We start from the raw sequence: 22753 nt of genomic DNA, 5'->3' as shown, positions 1-22753 counted from the left end.
AGTGCTTTGCTTACGTACTTTATCAAACAAGTTACGCAAGTTACGCAATACACTTGTGCAATATTGCGTTGCACAATTGCATCATCCACTTAATCACGTTCTGTGCTATTGTCTAGCTATAAATTGAGTAATATAATATATATATTTTGTATTGGAAAAGTTTAGAATAAAAGTTTTCAGTAGCACCAATGTATAAGTAATATAAGTTTATTTCATACTGTATAGTAAAACACATTAATGGGCACCTTGCCCGATAGATCACCGAAGTTAAGCGACGTTAGACGATTGAACGGGTGACCGTTTGGATACTCTCTTGTGCTGTTGCTTCATTGCAAGGGTGTAAAACTCTTGCCATACAATGCTCATTCACGCCTTTTCAAGGCTGGAAACAAGAAGAGTGTACATTTGGGGTAATACCGCGCAGCGCGTTATTGTTTGTTTTGTTTTTGCGCGGTATTTCCCCGGGAGCCGTTTTTTACCTAAAAATTTATTTTAGCAAAAGTACTTACATTTTATTGGTGATCGCTTGCGATAACACTTATAGGTGCACTGATAAGTGGAAATAAAATCAAGCTGCTTTTAATAATCACTGACTATTCAACTACTAATTATCAACCGATTAAATTGCCGAAAAGATAGATGAAAAACCCATCTAGCACTAAAATGTTCGTTATTGATTAACGACTGCCGGCAATTATTCCAAACTTTTGGAGCAAACTTCATATGGCTTATGCAACACTTCCAGCCTTACATCTGTCTATTACTAGTTGTCGTTTTTTCTACAGCGGCGTGCGCGGGATTCCCCCGGTTTCCCCTACAATGACGTTGGATAATACTAAAACTAACATCTCTGTGAATGTTTATGATTTAGCAGATTTTAATAGTGTTCAAGATAGTTTAGTGTTTCTATTTAGTACTTTCTTTGTTACTTTACCGTATATTTTTTAATTAAAAAACTAGACACTTCTAAAAAAACGTATTTATTCAATAACTTCATGGCAACTGAAGTTATTGTCATGCTTTCTAAGAAATGATACATTCCTTAATATTCTAATCCTCATAATATTAGTGCGTGCAACTTCAGTCTTTCTTATAATGCACAGTATGTAGCATCTGAAAATAAAATAAATATACTCTTTCAAATATCTGTGTTTATTTGTAATGCTAGATTATAAAATTAGGTATACCGGGTGTTTTTCAAAAGTGGCTTACCCCTATAACTTTTTTATTTTTTCAGACAAAAAACGAGATTTGGCATTTTACTATGACATAAATCTTTGAATAAGAAGACTAAGGAAGGAGCATAATGCTATCCATGTATTCATGCATGGTGGGCGGAAAAATCACCATAAAAGCACTCTAGGGTGGGGATCCTTGACAGTTCTGTTTGACGATTCTTTGACACATTTCAATTTGATTTGAAATTTTGTGGATTTATCAGTCTTCACGGAGCTTATTTTATGTTATTTATTATTTATTCTACTACTGATAGTTGTATAAAGGTAGCAAATCTAGATGGAAATTGTGGCAGAACTTAAATTAACAGTGAGACTATCGCGATTTATCGAAAAAGATTCTAAAATAGTTGGTTGTGTAGCGTGCGGTAGATCTCGGCAAAAATTGAGTGATATAATGGAACAACTTTTCGCTAGTAAGTGACCGATCATTTAAGAAATTCACTTAAATTAACTAAATTATATATTTTTCTTGCATTTTAGCTTTTATTTATTACTTGTCGAAGATTAGATGTCAAAGAATTTAAATACGTTAATTTGACTTACCTGCTTCAGTAGCGTATCGGATGTTTGTGTTAATAAATCCTTATTATAACTTATCTATTTTTATTAGAATTATATATTTTTATAACAATTTTAATAACTACCAACATTTATTCACAACGTAAAATAAAAAAACAAATTATTGAGTCAACCCCACGTCTACACTACATCATAGTTTTACATTTTTTAAATAAAATTAGAACGACACTGATAAACCGGAATTTAACTCGGCCATATTTGAGGCCCATCGCGGTGTACCTAAGATTTTTGATATGCTCCTTCCTTAGTCTTCTTATTCAAAGGACATAAATTAGGATTGATTGGCGTATTCAATTGTTTTCTTTCACTTTCTGTTTTACCGGAAATGAATATAACTTTTCCTTACCGCTTGTCATGGATAAGATCCAATCTAAGAAATACGTCACTCTAGTATTAATTCCTGGATAGCCAAAGGCGCAGCCGCGACCATGAGAAATAATACCAACTAAGAACATGCGTCCAATTGATGGATTTGTCCAAAGCAGCGGACCACCAGAGTCAGATTGACAGGAATCTCTACCTAAGTAAAAAAAAGTATAAAAAAATACTTTAGTAGGTATCGATATTATGGAATATCATAATATCCACATGTATTAATATCTAATAATTAAGATACCAGTGATAGTAAACAAGAAAGGTGAGTCAGTGAAGTCTTTGTAGGCTTTAGAAAAAAGTTTGTTTCGAAGTAATAGTTTAAGTGTCAAAGTGTTATTAGAACAAAATTTTGATAGTCTCAGCAGCCTTTTTGATTATTTAATTGTCTATATTGGAAATGCCTCTATTTACATGTACACACGCAAGGCTATATAAATAGAGTGGTATCCACCCGTGAAAAAGTTGAGTTCAGTCAAGCGTGAGGTTGTCCACTGAGAATGCCCACAATGGTGCGTGTTATAAGATATACAGGGTGTCTCAGATTTTAATTGAGAAAATTTAATAGACGATAGAACTTGCAAAAATAAAACAAAAAGTTCATATCAACTTGTAAGATTTAAAGCTTCCTTTTCGAGATACCAGTGATAGTAAACGTTACTTAAAAAAGAAAAAAAAATAAGATATTTGAAAAACTATTTAATCGATTTGGATATAACTTGACCCGTTTATAATACTTACTATGGGACTTAATTTGATGTAATTAGATTTAAGTTTAATGGCTAGGGGCGGCACTAGGGTATCACTGTTTAATTATTTTAAAGGAAAAAATAGACACGGCACTACTTTTTTAGAAGTTTGATATTATTTTTGGATTTAGTAATTAAAAATATTATTTTTGTGTCTCCTGACTTTTTTGTCTATCTTGCTTACTTCTTGCGAAAAAAATTAAATTCTAATTGGTCATTAATATTATAATTGGTATTCTAATGGTACCCTGTATCTCGAAAAGGAAGCTTTAAATCTTACAAGTTGATATGAACTTTTTGTGTTATTTTTGCAAGTTCTATCGTCTATTAAATTTTCCCGATTAAAATCTGAGACACCCTGTTTACATCATGAATATTTCTATACTAGGATTAATATGGATGGTACCTAGTTTTTTTGTTATAAAAATGGCTTCTTTAAATTTAGGATGATGATGTTTTTATTTTTTTACTATTTCCAAATGGAATTAAAATTTAGTTTTTTCCAATATTTTAAAGTAAGGAAAAATTTACCAATCTACAATAAAAAATCAAACTTACCTGACGTGTAAGTGCATATCTCATTATTATTTATCGTTTCATCGACTAAATAATTACATTGAGCATTCGATATAACATCTAAATTTGCTTTCTGTAATGTATCAGATGTAGGACCCGAAAATTCTATTTGACCCCAACCTAAAATTTTATTATTTTCTTTTAATCCTAGATCATATATAATTACGTGGATAAATCAACGCCATAAGATTAGCATTAAAAAATATGTCTCCAACTTCACGACATGCCATTTTCAAACCTTCTTTAGTGCACTTATGAAACGTCCAATAGGTTTGTCTTTCTCGAGGACCTTAATTTGCCTCCCCCCCCCCCTCATGCGCATTAAAAGTTGCATATATTTCCAAAACAATCACAATTTTGTACGGTTTAAGACATTTTTTCTGAATATTTGTATTTATTTTTCAACATAGTCCCCTTGTAACTCTACACACTTTTCCCAGCGATGCTGCCATCTCTGTATCCCGTCCAAATAGTACTCGGCGTTTTTCTCTGCAAAATAATGCTTCACGAAGGTGATTGCCTCTTCATTTGACGAAAATATCTGTCCTCAGAGCGCAATTTTTAAATGAGGGAACAAAAAGAAGTCGCTAGGGGCTAGATCTGGTGAGTAAGGCGGATGGTCAGTTCAAACCGTAATTCGTCGATTTTCGCCATGTCAACCACTGAGGTGCGAGACTGTGCGTTATCTTGACGAAACAGGATTTTCTTTTTCTGGTAAATTTGGCCGTTTTTCCGCAAGTTCTGCTTTTAGCTTGTCAAGTAATGATGCGTAGTGTGCTCCTGTGATGGTTTTTCCTTTTTGAAGATAATCAATTAAAATAACTCCATGACTATCCCAAGAAACAGTCGCCATCACTTTCCCAGCCGAAATAACAGTTTTTGCTTTTTTTGGAGCCAGTTCTCCCCTTGCCGTCCACTGTTTGGGCTGTATTTTTGTTTCTGGTGTGTAGTGGTGTATCCAAGTTTCATCTACAGTAATTAATCGACGCCAAAACTCGGACTTATTGCGCCTAAAATGCGCCAACATAGCGTTGGAAATGTTCAGTCGAACACGCTTTTGATCTAACGTGAGCAAACGCGGCACCCAACGCGCGGACAGCTTTCTCATGCCTAAATCTTGATTTAATATGTGACAAACACGTTCTTTTGATATGTTAATAATCTCTGCTATCTCTCTCACTTTAATTCGGCGGTCGTCTAGCACCATTTGGTGAACTTTGGCGATATTATCTTCGGTAGTTGCCGTTTTTGGACGTCCCGAACGTTCATCGTCTCCCAAGCTCTTACGGCCACGTTTAAATTCAGCTGCCCAAAATTTCACTGTGGTAAATGATGGTGAAGCAGACCCCATACACAGAATCCAACTCATGTTTAATTTGTGTAGGCGTATTGCCTTTCAAAACTAGATATTTAATGACAGCTCGATACTCGATTTTGTCCATTTTCGCAAAAACACTCACATCAACTCACTCAAACGGCTGTTACATAACAACTGCGCATCCAAAATGGCTGAAATTTTGGTGAATAACTGTCAACAGATGAACAACGAAAATTCACTAGCTTTTACCTACGAGTGCTGCCATCTTCAGGTTGAGGACGGAAACTTTTCAGACCATCATATCATTAAAAGAAAGAAAGCATTTTATTAGAATAATAAAGACCTATATATCTAGCATTTTAAATACACATCTGAAAATGCCCAACTACGATAAAACTGTCATATTAACAAAAGAAATTTGGCATTTAAATATGTTTTTTTGATACTAAACAAGACAAAAACTAACAATATATAAATATTTTTTTGGTAATTTTTGCGATTAAAAAAGTTCCGTGTAGAAAATAATTAACTGAGACCAGAATATGATATTTATTGCTTAATAACTCACCTAAAATTGTTACCTGTTGTCCACTGAAATCTGTGGTGTAATAATAAAATGGTAAGCATATGGGCGCTACATAAGTACTGGTGATAATTTGAGATGATGTCTGTATAATTCCTACATCATTTTCATATGTGCTGAAATTGTAACTTGGATGTATAACGTAGCCGTTGATTAAGTAGAGTGCCGCATATGGTGTGTCAGTTCCTAAAACATTTTATTATACAGGGTGGGCCACTGAAAACTTACAATGGCTATAATTTTTAAACCAAAAAGGATATCAAAAAAATAAAAAATACCGTTTCTATGATATCGAAGGGGAATACAGTACGTCTGCTGGATCTGTGTCTATGAAAGGAATGCGGACAAAAAACATTTAAATAAACAACAATATATTTTATTCGTCGACTTGACGAGTACGTCACCGCAAATCGCTCCGCCCACTCATTTTATTGGCTACTTGCAAATTTGTCGAATTTTTATTGATGAGACGCGTCGTCTAATTTTTTACGAAAAACATCGAGAGAATATCGTTTCCCCTCTCACGGATACCCCGTAGCTATAGAACGGACAGACAAACTGTACATATGACGTATTTTTTGAACCACCCCGACCTACCCCTACTCACTTGAAAATCTTAAATGGCAATACCCCACTTGTGGCGCCTTTTTGGAAGGCCCATGAAAAATGCTAAACGGTGATCATAAAGTCTTTAAGGTGATATTGAAAAACTACCCCTTACACGAAAAATTAGGTGGACATTAACGAAAAAAAGTAATTTTTTCGGCATAAGTTACAATTTGGGACCCAGCTAAATGAGGCAAATGAGGCATTTTTTAAACCACCCCGACCCACCCCTAGGTGCCATCCCCTCACTTCTAATCTCATCAATGCCATTTTGAAGCTAAAAATAAAAAATGTAGATAATAAAAAAGGTAACACAAAGATGTTTTACTAATCGTTCAGCCTAATTTTGCGATAGCGCAAATTCTCCCTCTTATTCATCTATTTTTTTACTTCCAACAAACAGGAATCTTAAACCGGCATCTTTGCGTTTTTGCACTGTCTTCTATCGATTTTCAATCGTTTGCAAATTTGGTGGTATTTTAAACGTTTATTTGATTCGCTTATTTGAAAGAAAAATGGTTTATACTGTGGAAGAAAGAATTCAAATAGTTTTCCTTTATGGTGCTGAAGGTATGTGCTATTTGAAGCCCGTGCTTTCAATGAGAGAAATCCGGACAAAAACGTAAGTCACGTTTATGTTAGAGATTTGATTTTGGAAGTTTCAAGAAACTGGGTCGGTCAAAAATAAAACAAGGACAGGGTCCAGGGTACTGAATGAAGAAATGCAGATGGAAGTTATTGGTCAGGTATCGGTGAATCCAGAAGCATCAACACGCGAGTTGGCATCAATCACAGGTATACCTCAAACATCTCTCAGGAGAGTATTGAAAATGCACAAATTCCATCCCTACAAAATGAAGATTCTGCAGGAACTTGGCGACGACGATCCAGATAGAAGGATTCAGTTCTGTGAACTAATGACGGAGCAAATTCGAAGGGAACCTTCACTTACTAAAAATATTTGTTTTAGTGATGAGTGCTCATTTTTTTTAAACGGAATTGTGAATAAGCAGAACTGCAGATACTGGAGCGATGAGAATCTGCATATTGTTGTTGAAGGACACACCCAACATCTCCAAAAGCTCAATGTTTGGTGCGGAATACTAGGCGATCAAATTATAGGTCCATTTTTCATCGACGGAAATGTGGAACGGACATGCGGAACGACGGACATGCTTATGTGGAAATGCTGAACAATTTGATAGAGCCAGCCATTGTAAATGAGGTTGAAAATCAAAGAGATTTGGAAGGAAATTTAACTCTTAATGAAGACCTCATACACTTTCAGCAAGATGGAGCCCCTCCGCATTATTCTATTGTCACAAGGCGGTGGTTGGATAAATATTATCCAAGGCAATGGATTGGCAGAAGGGGTCCAATCGAATGGCCGCCAAGGTCACCTGATCTCACTCCTTTAGACTTTTTCTTGTGGGGTTACACTAAATCCATAGTCTACAAGACAAAACCAGGTTCGTTGCAAGAATTGCGGCAGAGGAGAACTGAAGCATATCGAAATATTCCGAGAGAGACTTTCCAAAAAGTGAGAGAAGAATTTGAAAATCGTTTGTATTTTTGTATGGAACAAAACGGCTGCCATTTTGAGCAATTGTTAAAATAAATTATCATTTTAAATTTCTTTCAAATTGTCACACCTACATTTCTTGTCACTAACCAGTAATTAAGTTGAAGTCTGAAAAAATCACCTTTTTCATTAATGTCCACCTAATTTTTCGTGTAAGGTGTAGTTTTTCAATTTCACCCTAAAAACTTTATGATCATCGTTTAGCATTTTTCATGGGCTTTCCAAAAAGGCGCCACAAGTGGGGTGTTGCCATTTAAGATTTTCAAGTGAGTTGGGGTGCCGCCTAAGGGGTAGGTCGGGGTGGTTCAAAAAATATGTCATATGTATTCCCCCTCGATATTATAGAAACGGCATTTTTTATTTTTTTGACATCTTTTTTGGTTTAAAAATTATAGCCATTGTAAGTTTTCAGTGGCCCACCCTGTATAGAGTGTGTCCTATAATTCAATGGAAATAGGTTACTACCCTCACGGGTACGCCAAACGGATACCTTGAAATTTAAATTTTGGTCTATTTTAAAGTTTAATATATTTTGTTTTAGTGGGCTGATTTCGATGATTTTTCAAGCAATATGTAGCTAAATTATTTGACTTTAAATTAAAAATAAAAGTTCCCCAACAAAATGTTTATGAAAGTTTAAAACACCCAGTGGGAATATGTTAAGATACCAAGGGATTTACAAATAATTTTATGTTCTAGATACATTCTTTTGCGATAGTTTGTTTTTTGGTTCGTCTCAATAGTTTTAGTTTTGTTGGAGATATTCGCTGTTGAAGAAGACACTAACATTTTTTTCATAATTTTTACATTAAAACCATGCCCTTGAGCTTCATTTCATAGCCAACGCTGACGCGGTTTTTTTTCGGCCATATTTTATAAAGAAATGACTATTTGAAGCTGATAATTTTTACCTGTAGATATATTATGATCACCAACTAGTACAGCTATATTTCTTGCTGAAATTCCATAGACGCAATGAGCTGCCGTTAGTAGATACCTGTCCGAAATAATTGTACTCCCACAGTACAGAGCACCAGTATCCACTTGAACTAAACCTGCCATTGCGGGAAATTCATGAACTCCCGTCTCTTCGCCGTTAACTATATTGAGGAACTAAAACAGAATGCAATGTGTCCCGATTAGTTGATGTATTGTGGACGAGAACAATCTCGGGTAACTGAATACTCGGACAATCGGAAATTTATTAGGAAATACAACACACAGGAACCAAAAGAATTTCGGACTTCCATTGTCTTTATTTATTTTCGATTACACAACGTTTCGGTCAGAAGTATGACTGACCGTAATCAAGTGTGAATTAAACTAAATCCTAGAACTAGAGCTTGTATAACTCTGAGCTTATACAGGGTGGGCCACTGAAAACTTACAATGGCTATAATTCTTAAACCAAAAAAGATATCAAAAAAATAAAAAATACCGTTTCTATAATATCGAGGGGGAATACATATGACGTATTTTTTGAACCACCCCGACCTACCCCTTAGGCGGCATCCCTACTCACTTGAAAGTCTTAAATACACCCCAATTGTGGCGCCTTTTTGGAAAGCCCATGAAAAATGCTAAACGATGATCATAAGGTTTTTAGGGTAAAATTGAAAAACTACTCCTTACACGAAACATTAGGTGGACATTAATGAAAAAAGTGATTTTTTCAGCATAAGTTACAAATTGGGACCCAGCTTAATGAGGCAAATGAGGTATTTTTCAAACCACCCCGACCCACCCCTAGGTACCACCCACTCATTTCTAATCTCAAGATAGCGATACCCCACTTGTGACACTTCTTTGGAAAGCTAATTGAATTGCATTGCTAAACGATGGTCATACAGATTTCAACTTCTGTCTTCTTTCAACAATTACTGGTCAGTAGTGATAAGAAATGTAGGTTTGACAATTTGAAAGAAATTAAAAATGATAATTTATTTTAACAATTGCTCAAAATGACAGCCGTTTTGTTCCATACAAAAATACAAACGATTTTCAAATTCTTCTCTCACTTTTTGGAAAATCTCTCTCGGAATATTTCGACATGCTTCAGTTATCCTCTGCCGCAATTCTTGCAACGAACCTGGTTTTGTCTTGTAGACTATGGATTTAGTGTAACCCCACAAGAAAAAGTCTAAAGGAGTGGGATCAGGTGACCTTGGTGGCTACTCGATTGGACCCCTTCTGCCAATCCATTGCCTTGGATAATATCTATCCAACCACCGCCTTGTGACAATAGAATAATGCGGAGGGGCTCCATCTTGCTGAAAGTGTATGAGGTCTTCATTAAGAGTTAAATTTCCTTCCAAATCTCTTTGATTTTTAACCTCATTTACAATGGCTGGCTCTATCAAATTGTTCAGCATTTCCACATAAGCATCACCAGTCAAATTTCCGTCGATGAAAAATGGATCTATAATTTTATCGCCTAGTATTCCGCACCAAACATTGAGCTTTTGGGGATGTTGGGTGTGTCCTTCAACAACAATATGCGGATTTTCATCGCTCCAGTATCTGCAGTTCTGCTTAGTCACAATTCCGTTTAAAAAAAAGGAGCACTCATCACTAAAACAAATATTTTTAGTAAGTGAAGGTTCCCTTCGAATTTCCTCCGTCATTAGTTCACAGAACTGAATCCTTCTATCTGGATCGTCGTCGCCAAGTTCCTGCAGAATCTTCATTTTGTAGGGATGGAATTTGTGCATTTTCAATACTCTCCTGACAGATGTTCGAGGTATACCTGTGATTGATGCCAACTGGCGTGTTGATGCTTCTGGATTGACCGATACCTGACCAATAACTTCCATCTGCATTTCTTCATTCAGTACCCTGGACCCTGTCCTTGTTTTATTTTTAACCAACCCAGTTTCTTGAAACTTTAAAATCAAATCTCTAACATAAACGTGACTTACGTTTATGTCGGGATTTCTCTTATTGAAAGCACGGGCCGTTCTCAAATAACACATACCTTCAGCACCATAAAGAAAAACTATTTGAATTCTTTCTTCCACAATGTAAACCATTTTTCTTTCAAATAAGCGAATCAAATAAACGTTTAAAATAACACCAAATTTGCAAACGATTGGAAATCGATAGAAGACAGTACAAAAACGCAAAGATATGTCGGTTTAAGATTCTTGTTTGTTGAAAGTAAAAAAATAGATGATAAGGAAGAATTTGCGTTATCGCAAAATTAGGCTGTAAAAACATCTTTGTGTTACCTTTTTTATTATGTACATTTAAAAATGGCATTGATGAGATTAGAAGTGAGGGGATGGCACCTAGGGGTGGGTCGGGGTGGTTTAAAAAATGCCTCATTTGCCTCATTTAGCTGGGTCCCAAATTGTAACTTATGCTGAAAAAATTACTTTTTTCATTTATGTCCACCTAATTTTTCGTGTAAAGGGTAGTTTTTCAATTTCACCCTAAAAACGTTATGATCGTCGCTTAGCATTTTTCATGGGCTTTCCAAAAGGGTGCCACAAGTGGGGTATTGCCATTTTTAAGATTTTCAAGTGAGTAGGGGTGCCGCCTAAGGGGTAGGTGGGGCTTCAAAAAATACGTCATATGTATTCCCCTTCGATATCATAGAAACGGTATTTTTTATTTTTTTGATATCTTTTTTGGTTTAAAAATTATAGCCATTGTAAGTTTTCAGTGGCCCACCCTGTATAATAGAGCCGAGCACTCACCCGTTAATTATTTGGGTGCAGTCAAGCATGATGTTTTCCACTAAGATTAACTGCATTGGAGCGTTTTATGAGTGGTTGCAATATTGTTTTTAATTTTTAAAGATTTTATTATTGATAGAAATAAATACGGCCTTTCCAATGCAGGTAATTGGAAAGGCCGTATTTATTTCTAACAATAATAAAATCTTTAAAAATTAAAAACAATATTGCAACCACTCATAAAACGCTCCAATGCAGTTATTATTATATAATCAATGCAGTTATCTTATTGGAGAACCTCATGTTTGACTGCACCCAACTAATTCAGGTGTGATAAGTTATTTTACCGACGGCAGAGACGGAGATGTACGTGAAGCTTTTTTTGTTGGTTCTACAAATATTATTACGAGTAAAAAGCCACTAAATAGGTTAAATAGATTCAGTTCGGGTTCTACTCACTGGCATTTAAAAAAATAATATTTTATTTTATAGATTTCATTTTTGTTTCAGTAGCGAGATTTCCAATATTTTTTCAAGGAACATGTTGGAAACAGTAAAAAGCAATACTTCTTACCTCTGTATTTCTCCATCCACAATCACAGGCGGCAAGTGTGGCTCTATTACTACTGGAGGCATTTACATTAAATGGATTATTGTATCGAAAAGTGCCCACAGTTCTAAACTTTGATTTGTCAATTTTGATACAGGAAGTGTCTTTTAATATCCAAATTAAAAATATGGCCAAAATATCTAAAAATGTATCATGTATCTATTAAAGTGTACCGGGTGTTTTTTCAGATAAAAAATCGATATTTGGTATATTAGTATATGACAAAAATCAGTATTGACTGAGGTAGGTATTCAATTAGTTTTGGTCACTTCTGAATAGAATTATATTATATAACTAGTGTGTACCAGCGACTTCGTTCGCGTCGAATTAATCATTTGTAATGGTGATGATAAAGCAAAGCAAGAATTTCCATTAACATACAAACTGGATAAAATTTTCTCACATTTATGTCAGCATGAGAAAAAACAATATGGCGATATTATTATATAACTTGGTAATATTTGAGGGTTTGTTTCATCTAGTTGGAATTCGACTTTCGAAAAATCCGTTTGCCAAAAATAATATTTTTACGTCAAGCAGTTTAAGCAGAATCGTGATTACTCAATGGGCATATTTTATGAAACACCCTGTATAAATTTATAAAAAATCTTAAATTATGTAAAACAACAAAATAAAATATACGTGTTTAAGAGTTTCTCCGAAAAACTCACCGGTTTTTAAATAAAAAATATTTTAATATCTGAGGGATAGTTTCACCCCCTTAGAATTCGAGTTTCGAAAAATCCCTTCTTATCGAACCTCTACACCCTAAAGTCAATCTGTTTTCCAAAAATCAGCTTTTTACGTCAAGCGCTTTAAGCAGCATCGTGATTAATCAATGAGCAGATTTTTTGTATACATTTTGTGTAACACCCTGTATACATTTTTAAAAAAGCTTAAAATATGTAAGAAAACAAAATAAAATATACGTGTTTAAGCGTTTTTTCGGAAACTTAACCGTTTTTTAAATAAAATATATTTTAAAATTTGAGGGGTGGCTTCACCCTCTTGGAACCGGAATTTTGAAAAATCCCTTCTTATCGAACCTCTACACGCTAGAATCAACCTGTATGCCAAAATTGAGCTTCTTACGTTGAGTGGTTTGAGCAGGATCGTGATTAATCAGTATGTCAGTCACTTAAGGATTTTATATATTAGTATAGATAATATCTCAACTTTTGGCATTTTTTCTTGAAAAAATTGTGTTTTAAATTCCCAAATGTCCCCGAATTGTCTTTACAAGACGAGAAACTTTTTTCTCAATAACATTTTGAGAAAAATGCATTATTCATAAAAAAATTACTTATTCAAAAATTGTTAATTCCGTTTTTACTTTTCTAAATTTTCATAGCGTCATTATTAAACAAAGTACAAAAAGCAAAAATAAGGTATAATCCCTGCATGTATGCTATTGTCAGCATTAAGTTTATCAGACTGAAGGAAAGCCATTCGACGACCGGTTTCGGAGATTTATCTCCATCGTCAGGCAAACTAACGGCAGAAAATAGCATTTGAGCATAGTAGAAGAAAAAGAGTAGTTGCACTCTCCCAAATATTTTCTGCCAGTTTTTACAATCTGTCGAAAATCGGCAGATTGCAGAGCGTTTCAGTTGAGTTCCGTCCGTCGACCTGCGAGGTTCGAGCGTTGCGTCCCAGCACAGAGACGGTTTGACAAAAAATGAGTGCCTTACTGTGTGCTGCTACCGTATGATCGAGAAAAAACGGCGTCAACGGTGGCTATGCAATGAAGATCGCTGTCATTTTATATCTAAATTTATATGGGAAATGTCATCGATCGTCATTTCCCAGCCAACTGGACGCCATTTTTTTTCGATCATACGGTATTAGTTATAGTAATAATTCAAAAAATTGTGCTTTGAGTTTTTTTTGAGAGTCATTTGTGTTCAGTCTAATTTTCTCATGACTGATTACTACTTAATAATTTGATATTATTTTCATTTAAACCTCAATTTTTGATCGATTTTACTTTTGACAACCATCCTTTGCTTGCTGTTTAACGAACTGCACCATCATTGAACAAAAATTTGCTAGTACCGAAAAAAAACCTGGAAATCCCGGTTCCTTAGAGGCATGGTACCGAAATTACCGGTTCCGAAATACAGCTCCGGTTCCGGAAACGCTATAACGTACCATAACCGTGAATCGCCCTATACAGGGTGAGTCTTAAATAAGTGCAAATATTTTTTGGGGTAGTATATTTTGGCCCCATTAATACAAGGATTTTTCTGCGCAATTTTTTTCTGAGAAAAATATATGGAATTTTTTTAGTTTTTAGTTAAAAATCATAATTTCTTGATAATATGGTAACTAAGGTTCAGAACCGGTAATTTCCGGTTATTTTGACATATCAAAGAATCGGGACTCTAAATTATTAATTCCCGGTTCTTTCGATACCTTCGGGACTCGGTAACAATAAATAAAAAATTATTTTTTTATCTCATTGTTCTTGCTTCTTTTCTCTTTTGAAATTTCTGAAATGTTTATTAGCAATTATTGAAGTTTAAATATGTTATTTTATTATTTAGTACAATGAATGTGTTGTTCAATGTATTAGTTATCCAATGAAAATCACCTAACCAATATATTACTACAAAACAAACATATTAATGTTAAAATGAAACTTGTTTTAAATTAAAAACAAGTTGTAGAAAATCTTTAAAATAGATAATAATATAAAAATATGTCATTATATATTTTTCCGCATTTCTTCCCATCAGAAGATTTTCAGATACAGAAAAATTGTTACTGACACAAAATGTGTGAACTCATATTTTCCCAAATACATCTCTGTGAAACTATGTCGTCTGCCACGACTATACTTTGCCTAGTTATAGACAAGTAGCAAAAAGAAATTCTAAAAGGATTGAATTATTTTATAACAGTCGAATAGCGTTGTCTTAAGGACTGCTTGATTTTATTAAGCGTTTGGTTTCGACCATTCTGTTTTTTAATAAAATTTGTCATATTAAACTTTATTTAAAAAAATTATTTTCTAGTGGTTTTTACAACGTATCCTACGCATTAAACGATAATTTCTTTTAGTATGATATAACACTTAATAAGACAATGCTATATGATAACAAACATATTATTTTATTAGGCTCTTATACCCACCATGTAAGAGTTCTATAATATTCATATAACTAGTAGTCACAAAATCATATTTTATATTTATATATATATATATATATATATATATATATATATATGATCATATAGTAGTCACAAGATAATATATATATATATAATGTTATAGTTACTTAAACTTGTCTTATTAAAGTTGTATTACGTTGTATGATAGAATGTTTTATTGCGTTAAACTACGGTGCTGTATGAAACACCAGTTATATAGCCTTATATGATAAAGTTGTGATTAACAAAATAAATTCGCTGTAATATCTGTAATATAAAACTGGTAATGTATCATATAACCTCATTTTAAATTAAATGGTATACCTAGTTATTTATTTTGTTATTGTTGTTGTTGCAAAAGTAATATCTACGTACAAGTATAATCAATCACAGCTATTATGAATTCTGGACAAAGTTGGAAAAAAGTTAACAAACGCAGTGGTAGTTATAAAGAGCATGTAAGAAAAACTCCTCGAAATTACGGCAAATAATCCCGAGAATTCCCTGGGTTCTCAAAAGCCAAAATCTCTCGGCTTCTTCAAAGCATTGTTACCACGTTGATGTAAAAGTTTTACTCTAGTAATGTTTGTATTGTTTTATTGTTCTTTTTCTTAGTCCCTAGGTATGACTATCCCTAGGTTGTCGTGCATGAATGCATTGCGTGCAAATCCATGATCATGTTTTTTTAGTTTAAATACTAATCAAATGAGATTTGGCAACATCTATTTGTCCAAATCTCAATATGTCCAAAATAGTTCTATAGTGCCTGGAAATTCTGCGTAATGATAGATATTTATCCTATACCGTTTTATTTTACAACAAAGACTTATTTAAGGGATTCATTTATAATAAAATGGTTGCATTATAATTCGCCATGTTTAAGGCAGAATTTTTGTATGGCCTATGGCCGCCATTATATGAAGCAAAATTAAAAACATCAAAATAAATTGTAAAATGTTATTTTTGAGAACTATTTTGTGATAAGATTCCCACATACAGTAATAAAGTGTTTAATTAAATTAAAATCAAGAATTTTTGAAAATTTTATTTTATTTTATTGTTTATATTTATATGTAAACCTTAATCGAAATTAAAGCGCTTTAATTTTTTGCCAAATACATACCTCTAATCTATCAGTAAAATTTTCGGCGCAACAAAAACTGTCCCTACTTTTCAAACCATATCAATGATTTTTTATATTACATATTTGTCCTTCTGGCATGTCTATTTACATATCTGTCCTTCTGGCTCTACCCGCCATTTTCATTGTCGAGTAAAGTCTCCTTTTTAACAATCCACATCCTCTAGATTCATTTTACGACACGCTTAAAATATAATTTGCTCCTAATATTCTTCGGTAAAAAATAAAATACTCTTGCACCTCGCTAATTGATCAAATGTTTTTATTGTTCTGTTTCTTAGATGTGACCACGTAATAGACAATAAAACTAGTTTTAAAATAGTCATATAACGTTGTGTAAAATAGTTGCATAAGAGTTGTATACCCTTTTTATAGAACTTCTATACTACTAAACGGTTGTATTAAAATGGGCCTTTTTTGGTTGTAAAGCTATCATATTCCGGTTATATAGCACGTTATATGAATTGAGGTATCCTATAAAAATTATCACATAGCTGTTTATACAGCCTTTATAAAATAAAATTTGCTACTTGGGCGACTATACAGCTACGTCAGTGGTCACGGGACGCGAGAACAAGGTTATTTAAAGTGGCAGAAAAAGAACAAAGGATTTGAGAAGGAGTAAAGCTACTAGTTTCCTTATACTATGGTACTACTTCAACGGCGAGTGCTAACAGCTCTCGCCACTGCATGAAATACTTTATAGCCGGCACTTAACACACTAATTTCTGCCGTGTCGAGTGCTGCGGTCGGAATTTTTATGTGTATATTTGATGCGCCAAGCCTATAGACGATGCAAATAGCAGATGTAAAATGTAAATTGTAAATAGAGAGAATAAAGAAGGGATATTTCAAGTACAGTATATTCATCCTGTGTGTTAATGTCTTTTTCCATAAATATTATAACTTCCTATACCTTTAACTATTAAAACTATGTATCTATATTAAAAAATCACATTTTCTTTTATTCTCTAAATATTTCACTACGTCTTTATGAGTTATATTATGTATATTTTTGCCTGAACAGCAGAGTAGAAATGTATTAGCAAATGTGACTTGCAATTTCATTTTTTTTGTAAGAGGGTTTGTCTATTTCACCACGTGTATTTTTTCAACCATGCATAGCCGACAGGAAGATTTTTTTGTTACATACTAATCGTAATAATAAAAAGATATTAAAAATATATTATGTTTTGCTTACTATGTATTGTTTACACATCAATTAGAATTAAAAATGTATGTAATTAATATGTAAATACTTACCCAATTTAATATCAATATTCATTGTAAAAACACTTTAATATAAACAAGATTTTTTTATTAAATATGCGTGGAACCAGTTGGTAATGGATTAATTAAAATTTTGAAGATGCCGAACATTTGGCGATACAACATACACACAACAATATACGGCTAAAATGTATTGTAAAATAATGAGATTATCGCACAGATTTTATCACTGGTACTTAGAACTTCACGACGTTCTATGAGAGATATCATTTTTTTATTCAAAATTATGTGTTATTATTGTATTATCATACAAGATTACAATAGGTATATTTTGAGGTACTAGATAATACACGGTTTCGGTGAAATAAGCCTTCGTCATTTTGTTACCTACTCTGTAATGTCCAGAAGACATTTACATGAATACGTTTAAGACAGGTTAATGTACCGTACGATCGAAAAAAAAACAGCGTCGAAGACGGCTGTTGAATGGCAACCGATAACAATTCTGGCGAGGTCAATCTCTAGGCGAGATTCACTAAAAATTGACATAAAACTTGTTTAATATTAACACTAATTATAGAAAGTTTAAAAAGTACAGATGGTAGAAAATAAATTTATAGAATAGAAAAAGAATTTAATTTCATACGATAGTTTATTATACAGGGTGGTCCAAACTGTATTCCGGAAACTTCGGCAGCATATTTTACTGGCAAAAATAAGTAAAAAAGTTCATATAAATGTATGTCCTAAAATGCTTAGTTTCGGAGATACAGGGTGTAGAAGTTTTATTTTTATTTCGATTTTTTACAAATAATTTTTGAAGTAACGTCAATCTTTGGATGGAAATTGGTGTCTGGGAGTTTTTTGACGTGACTCGATTTTGATGTCAATATGACTCCTATTTGTAGGGGGCGCCACCTACATGTGTTTTAACTGTTTTGAAGAGTAATAACTTTTCGTCCATACCTGTATAAAATTACTGAGTGAAAAAATATACATTTCCGTGATTTTCTACGTAAAAAATGTCTCTTGGTAAAAATCGTTACGAGCAACCGTTCTCAACATATTTACAATGGAAATAGTCAATACATGTCATTATTGACTAAAAATAAACATGTTGAGTAGATAGTTATTTGACTGAAATGAGAAATTTGGGAACTTTTTATTTTTTAAACTAATCATAAATTTTTCGTGAAAAAAATAAAGATAAAACAGTTTCTGTTGAACTTTTGGCACAAAAACATTTCAAATTTATGATTTTAGTCTAATAACTAATTAGTCAACATGTTTAATTTATGTCATTGATGACAGGCATTGGTAATTTCGATTCTAAATATCTCGAGAACCATTACTCGTAGCGATTTTCACCAGGAGACCTATTTTACGTAAAAAACGTCGTAAATGTATATTTTTTAACTAGCTAGTTTTATAAAGGTTCGGACGAAAAGTTATTACTCTTCAAACCAGTTAAAAAATGCGTAGGTGGCGCCCTCTACAAGTAAGAGTCGTATTGACATCAAAATTAAATTTCTCATGTCAAAATACTCCCAGACACCAATTGTCATCCAAATATTGACTTTACTTCAGAAATTATTTGGAAAAAATCGAAATAAAAATGAAATTTCTACACCCTGTATCTCGGAAACTAAACATTTTAGGACATACATTTATACGAATGCCACCACCTACATCATAGGCGTAGTCAAAACATTTATCAAAAATATAAATATCCCTTCAACTAGCTAAGTTAAGAAAAAAATATGACCACGGCACTGTTTGGTGCCATGGTAACAATTTGCTCTCGGGTGTTATTTGTCCTTGAATTCTTTAGTCATTGGTGTAGAGCGCTTTATTTCATGCGCTTGGGAAAATATAGCTCGTCTCTTTTCAATACATCCTATTGTATCTTGTACAATACATCCTATTGTATCATCTCTTTTTAATACATCCTATTGTAATTCTATCAACACATTGACTGTATTCATACATTTGAATAATTCGGCACAAAAAGCTAGAAGTCACAACCTTGCATATTATATCCTATTTCTACAAGATATACCAATTCTAGCAGCTTTTGATTTTACAATAAATAATATTATTGTCATACAATACAACAAAATAATTTTTACATGCCCAGAAGTAATGCAAGATTCTAAACCTAATATAAATTCCTTTAAATAAATACCATGAATATAGTACATTATGTATAAATTTGCATTATTAATATACTTACAAAGTTACAAATTCATTAACCATTGGGAAGTTAAGAGAGTTGGCTTAATAAAAACCCTACAGACATTATTGTACTTTAAGATAGAGTAATGCTTTGTCATCTTTTAATTTTCTGGAAAACTTTCCGAAAAGTTTGAAAAATTTAAGAAGAAAAGATTTATAAAAGTTTTACTTGTCAAGCTTCAAACTGAGAGAAATAGTAGAGAATAATAGAATTATTTAAGGGCGCCTAATAATTTAAAACTGAACGTGAAGATAAAAAGTATTAGTTTTTGAGACGTGATTGACAATGTAAAAAATTATTTTTTCCATAGCATCTGTTAAAATTGCCTTATATCCAATTATATCTATCAAAAATAGTAGATAAAATATAATATTTTAACTACAAGGGTAGATTAAATGATACTTTAACAGCGAGGATAGGTTAAAAACTTTACTTCTTCTCGCACGTTTTTTAATTGCAGTACAATTTTTGCTTTTTTTACAATTTCCCTTATAACACCTAGTAGTGTTCTTTCATTCTGAAAGAAACTGAAAATTTTCACTTAAACTGATTTATTCACTACCCCACGTTCCCTTTACGTGGTATAGGGAATAAATCAGTTTAAGTGAAAATTTTCAGTTCGTTCAGAACGAAAGAATATGTACTACTAATAATGGCTAATTTAAATTTTCCGCCAGCCAGAATATGCGATAATGTCTTACGATACACGATACGTTTTATACCTAACTCTTTCTTTTTCATATGAAGCACACATAATAAAGAAAGATAGCAATAAAGACGTACGTCATGCCATGGTCCTGCTAATTGGTTTCAAAATTGTTATTCTGAGTTGCGCTACGGGAACGCGGTCCCACTCTTTACCATGGTACCTGTCAGTCTCTTTTTATTTCTTTGTTTATGGCCTCGCCACACAAAGTATCATGTTTATTCCTAATAAAACAATATACTAGATACCTAGATCTATTTTGCAGATGTTCTACGGGTATTACTTTCCGAGATACAGCCGAGAGCTATTCGTAGTGGACCACGCTCAATAAATAAGAAAATAAAAACATGTTTGATATAACAATTTTATTTCAAATAAAACGTCATCTACAACATGTAAACGTTCATTAAAGAAATACTTCTTTCAATCAACGCAACGCCAACGGTTCAAATATAAAATTTAGTGGTATTCACCTTGCACTTCAACTCTAGAGTTATTCTTTTATATTTTAATTTTCTCGCAACTTTCCGACCAAACCAAAAAACTAAACAAAGAAAAGATGTATAAAAGTTTTCAACTTTAAATTGGAATTCTAGAGAATAGGTAAATAGTTCATAAAATACGGCCTTTTCTTAACTGATCTGGCCATAATTGAATAAAAATTCACAGCAAGTCGACAGAAACGAAACTTTTAATGAATATTAAACGCTGTACTTTATATTCTGATGAAATAGAACAGGAGAGATAATTCTATCAAATCATCTTCTATTTAATTAAGTCATGAATAGGAAGTAATTCAATAAAGGCATTACATGCATGCAGAGTCAGTTCGTCTTTGAAAATTGCGTTATGTTAAATATGAATTTGTCAAAGCACTTAATTACTTATTACACTTTTATTAATAAATTAATTAATAAACTAAAAGTAAGTCGATATACACCCACCCGCGCCGGCATCATCGGCACGAAAAACGGGCATCTTAAAATTTTCATATATTTTAAAGTTTAATATAATTTGTTTTAATGAGCCGATTTTTATGATTTTTTTTAAGTATTTGACTTTTTAGTGTCCATTATAAATGAAAGTTCCTATCTGTTAATTATACTAGGGAAAACAAAATGGTGATATTTTGGTGAAAGTTTGAAACACCTTGTGTAATATGTTGAGCGAGCAAGGAATTTAAAAATAATTTTATCATTTAGGTACATCCTTTCGCGATAGCTTGTGTTTTTGGTTCATCTCAATAGCTTTATTTTCGTTGGAGATATTCGTTCTTGAAGAAGACACGAACGACATTGCCAAATCTAGACATTAGCGATAAAATCTGCCTCTTTGCGGACGATAATACTTTCACTTGGAGCGGCCCAGATGTTCGGCACTATATAATACTATATCCACTGACTTACGCACCATTAAATCTCGGTGCGATTCTAATCTTCTCTGCCTCAACCTATCAAAAACTAAAGTTTTGTCATATAGAAGTACTTTTTAAACCTTTTTTACTTAATAACGCCACTATTGACGTCGTAGACTTTGTGAAATTCTTAGGACTTAACTCGTTAAAATGGGACTTGCCATCGAAGCTTTATCAAAGAAACTAAGCGCTGCCTGTTTTGCGCTAATATCAGTTTCTAAGGAACTTAACTTATCAACCTCTAGAATAGTTTATTATGTCTTTTTTGAGTCGCATCTTCGTTATGCCCTTCCATTCTGGGCTACTTGCTGCGCGACAAAATTTGATCGTATTTTCAACCTTCAAAAGAGAGCAGTTCGATATTTATTGGGACTGAACAAGCACATATCTCCTATTCCCGAAAGGCCATTTCACAACTATCTACTTAAGAATGCACGATCTTTATCTGCCAACCCCGAATTCAGAACTAGTTAAAGGCTCAATACCGTACAATGCAAAAAAAAGTACAATCATCTGCTTTTGATTATCAAGTCGATTTCATTCTTTGCCGCATTTCGCAAAGCTCTGAAATCATACTTACTGGAGAGAGCCCTATATGCGGTAACCGACTTTTTTGTAGATGTTTACTCATGAACAATTTTGAATTTTAAAATTTTGATGATCTCACACACTGGTTAAGTTATTTAATATTTTATGACTCTTAAATGATTATATCCATTTACAATTTTCCTATTTGAAAATTTTATTGATACTACTTTTTTTGTGTTTTGCAATGTAAATATGTTAATGTAGTGATTTTAATGACGTAATATTTTTTGAATTCTATGATATTTTTTTGTACTTTTGTTTGTTTTGTATATACTTTGTCGATGGAGCTATTTTGGCTTTTTGTACAATAAAGCTTATTTATTATTTATTATTATTACACTTAAACATTTATTATTATTGCACTAACATTAATTAAAACCATGCTTTTGTTTTTG

General features: G+C 33.1%; 1 protein-coding gene across 1 annotated transcript; it reads right to left on the bottom strand.

Moving 5' to 3' along the window:
* Nucleotides 1-963: 963 nt before the first annotated feature.
* On the bottom strand, nucleotides 964-17635 carry LOC115878449 (venom serine protease-like). The gene is made up of 7 exons (XM_030894959.1): nucleotides 17448-17635; nucleotides 11855-12030; nucleotides 8515-8716; nucleotides 5401-5601; nucleotides 3497-3634; nucleotides 2164-2337; nucleotides 964-1113 (listed from the first exon to the last, which is right to left on the bottom strand). The coding sequence occupies exons 1-7, from the start codon at nucleotides 17467-17469 to the stop codon at nucleotides 1091-1093; spliced, it is 936 nt and encodes a 311-aa protein (XP_030750819.1). The 5' UTR covers nucleotides 17470-17635; the 3' UTR covers nucleotides 964-1090.
* Between the last annotated feature and the right edge of the window lie 5118 nt (nucleotides 17636-22753).

Source organism: Sitophilus oryzae, unplaced genomic scaffold (genome assembly GCF_002938485.1).
Source record: "Sitophilus oryzae breed Bouriz unplaced genomic scaffold, Soryzae_2.0 scaffold_1512_pilon_pilon, whole genome shotgun sequence".
Lineage (NCBI taxonomy): Eukaryota > Metazoa > Arthropoda > Insecta > Coleoptera > Curculionidae > Sitophilus > Sitophilus oryzae.
Note: the sequence above shows the minus strand (reverse complement) of the source record. Positions and strands in the feature narration are given on the sequence as shown.